Consider the following 3,515-nt stretch of genomic DNA (forward strand, 5'->3'; position numbering starts at 1 on the left):
CCCCCCCCCCCCCCCCCCCCCCCCCCCCCCCCGCCCCGCCGGGGGGGCAAAGGCGGCGGGTTTGGGGGAAGCGTGGGGTGGTTTGGGGGGCAACGCGTCAGGTTTGGGGCAGCGGGTCCCGGTTTGGGGTCAGTGTGGGGGGTTTTGGGGTGTTGTGGGTTGGGGGAACTCGTGGCGTTTTTGGGGTCCCCTGTTGGGTTTTGGGGCAATTCTTGGTGTTTCGGGGCCGCCATGTTGGCCTTTGGGGTCTTTGGGGCTCCAGGCTGCGTTGCTGCATCCCTCGATGCTTCCGGAGCCCCACAGCCCTGCAGGCGGCGCCGCGGCAGCTCAGCCCCCTCTGCCAGCGTTGCCCCAAATTAACGCTAATTGCGCTAATTGCGTGCTAATTGTATGCAAACGAGGCAGGGTGAGAACCCATCCATCCTGCTCATTCTGGTGGGGCACTCAGTGGTGGCTGTGGGTGGTGGAGAGCGTTGTGGGGCCGAAGTAGGGCGGCCATCTTGGCCTCACAGTTGCCATCTTGCCCTTCCTTGTGGCCATCTTGGCCTCACGGTTGCCATCTTGGCCTCATGGCGGCCATCTTGGCCTTCCTAGTTGCCACCTTGGCCTCCTGCTGGCCACCTTGGCGTCGTGGTTGCCATCTTGGCCTCACAGTAGACATCTTGGCCACCTGCTGGCCATCTTGGCCTCATGGTAGCCATCTTAGCCTTGTGGCGGCCATCTTGCCCTTCCTAGCTGCCACTTTGGCCTCATGGTTGCCATCTTGGCCTTGCGGTGGCCATCTTGTTCTCCTGCTGGCCACCTCAGGCTGCTGTTGGCACCCACAGCCCCCCAGCTCCTGTGGGATTCTCCCTTCCCTTCTTCCTTCCCTTCTTCTCCCTTCCCTTCCCTTTCCTCTCCCCCCAGGACCCCCGCAGTTCCCACGCTGACGATGTCGACCCCGGACCCCCCGCTGGGCGGAACCCCTCGGCCGGGCCCCTCCCCAGGCCCGGGCCCCTCGCCGGGCGCCATGTTGGGCCCCAGCCCCGGCCCCTCGCCCGGCTCCGCGCACAGCATGATGGGACCCAGCCCCGGGCCCCCCAACGCCGGGCACCCACTGCCCCCCCAGGGTCCCGGTGCCTACGCTCAGGACAACATGCACCAGATGCACAAGGTGAGCAGCCACAGCTGGGCGCCCCATAGAGAGGGGCCCCTGTTGGAAGACGACCAGCGCCTACATTGGGTGCTGCGGGCGAGGACCCCAAAAGTGGGTTCCCCATAGGGGGGTGACCAACACGTGTTGGGTGCTGGGGGTGAGGACCCCAAAGCGGGTTCCCCATTGGAGGATGACCAACGCATGCGTTGGGTGCTTAAGCTGAAGACCCCCCCAATGGTTTCCCCATAGGGGGGTGACCAAAAAGTGTGGGGTGCTGGGGGTGAGGACCCCACAATGTTGTCCCCATAGGGGGGTGACCAACACGTGCCCTGGGTGCTGGATGAGGACCCCCCCAATGGGTTCCCCATGGTCACCAGCGCCTCCACCATGGCGCCCCTGCCCACCCTACGCGGGTGACGAGGGGACGCAGCCCTGGGGGGGTGGCACAGAAGTGAGCTCTGCTCCCCCCGCAGCCCATGGACTCGATGCACGAGAAGGGAATGGCCGAGGACCCCCGGTACGGGCAGATGAAGGGCATGGGGATGCGGCCCGGCGCCCACGCGGGGATGGGGCCTCCGCCGAGCCCCATGGACCAGCACTCGCAAGGTCGGTGCCTCCCGCCGCCGAATGGAGCCGAAAGCTTTGGGCAGAGCGGGGCTTCGTCCTGGGGACGGTGCTGCCAACAGCATGGCGGCCTTCTGGAGCCTGGGTGGCTCCTGGGGGTGTGGGATGGGTCGGGTCGGAAGGGTCCTGAAAGGTCACGGAACCACGGGGTGGTGGGGTTGGGAGCGACCTTAGGGGTGGAAGGACTGTGGGATGGGTTGGGGGGTCCTGGAAGATCACAGGATGGTGAAATGGGTTGGGAAGGTCCTTGAAGGCTGGAGAACCACAGAGTGGGTTGGAAGGGTTGTTAAAGTACTGAATGGGTTCAAAGGGTCCTTAAGGATCGCAGCACAGGTTGAGTTGGAAGGGTCCTTAAAGGTGCTAAAATGATGAATTGGGAAGGTCCTTAAAGGTCACAGAACCAATAAATGGATTGGAAGGGTCCTTAAAGATCGCAGAACCGTAGCATAGGTTGAGTTGGAAGGGTCTTTAAAGGTCGCAGGATGATGAGGTGAATTGGGAAGGTCCTTGCAGGTCACAGAATCACTGAATGGGTTGGAAGGGTCCTTAAAGGTCGCAGGTCAATGAGGTGAATGGGGAAGGTCCTTGCAGGTCACAGAACCACTCAACAGGTTGGAAGGGTCCTTAAAGTCACCGGTCCATGAGGTGAATGGGGAAGGTCCTTGCAGGTCACAGAACCACTAAAGGGCTTGGAAGGGTCCTTAAAGGTCGCAGGTCAATGAGGTGAATTGGGAAGGTCCTTGCAGGTCACAGAGCCACTAAACAGGTTGGAAGGGTCCTTAAAGGTCGCAGGTCAATGAGGTGAATGGGGAAGGTCCTTGCAGGTCACAGGAGCGCAGGCCGGCCCGGCTCTGTGTTGCGGCCCCTGCGCGAGCGGCTCTCTCCCCCCAGGTTACCCCTCCCCGCTCGGCGGTTCGGAGCACGCCTCCAGCCCGGTGCCGGCCAACGGCCCTTCCTCCGGCCCGCAGCTCCCGTCGGGCCCTGGCAGCGTTCCCATGGACGGCGCCGACCCGCAGGCCCTGGGGCAGCAGAACCGCGGCCCGACTCCCTTCAACCAGAACCAGCTGCACCAGCTGCGGGCGCAGATCATGGCCTACAAGATGCTGGCGCGCGGGCAGCCGCTGCCAGACCACCTGCAGATGGCCGTGCAGGGCAAGCGGCCCATGGGCGCCATGCAGCAGCAGATGCCGACTCTACCTCCTCCCTCCGTGTCCGGGGCGGGAGCCGTGCAGGGAGCCGTGCAGGGGCCTGGGCCGGGACCCACGGCCCCCAGCTACAACAGACCTCATGGTGAGCGGGGGGGTGGTGGGGGGGCGGCGGGGGGCTCCGTCCTGCGCCGGGGGGCCTCAGGGGGTGGCGGGGGGGCGTCTCACCCAGCTGGGCTCATCTGGGGCATCGGGTGCCCCCAGGTCGGGGTTTGCGCTTTGTTGGGCTGGGGGTGTCTGTGTCTGTGCCCCCATGGTGCTGTTTGTCTGTGCCCCTATGGGTGCTGTTTGTCTGTACCCCCATGGTGCTGTTTGTCTGTCCCACCCATGGGTGGTGTTTGTCTGTCCCACCCATGGGTGCTGTTTGTCTGTCCCACCCACGCCCCATCTGGGCTCCACGTTGGCTTCCCTCCCAGTCCAACCCCGTCCCTCTGTCCCCCCCCAGGTATAGGAGGCCCAAACATGCCCCCTCCCGGACCCTCAGGAGTTCCCCCCGGAATGCCTGGGCAGCCCCCGGGCGGCCCCCCCAAACCCTGGCCCGAAGGTAAGAG

The 3,515-nt window shown here is 64.6% G+C and overlaps 1 protein-coding gene across 1 annotated transcript; it reads left to right on the forward strand.

The window, feature by feature from the left end:
* Nucleotides 1-931: 931 nt before the first annotated feature.
* On the forward strand, nucleotides 932-3,508 carry LOC122194141 (transcription activator BRG1-like; the record flags this gene model as incomplete). The annotated part of the gene is made up of 4 exons (XM_042895058.1): nucleotides 932-1,153; nucleotides 1,609-1,741; nucleotides 2,651-3,049; nucleotides 3,410-3,508. Coding segments are annotated over exons 1-4 (853 nt in total), but the record flags the coding sequence as incomplete, so codon positions are not given.
* Between the last annotated feature and the right edge of the window lie 7 nt (nucleotides 3,509-3,515).

This window comes from Lagopus leucura, unplaced genomic scaffold, assembly GCF_019238085.1.
Source record: "Lagopus leucura isolate 7727_CA_CO unplaced genomic scaffold, USGS_WTPT01 34648-0_obj-0_obj, whole genome shotgun sequence".
Classification (NCBI taxonomy): Eukaryota; Metazoa; Chordata; class Aves; order Galliformes; family Phasianidae; genus Lagopus; species Lagopus leucura.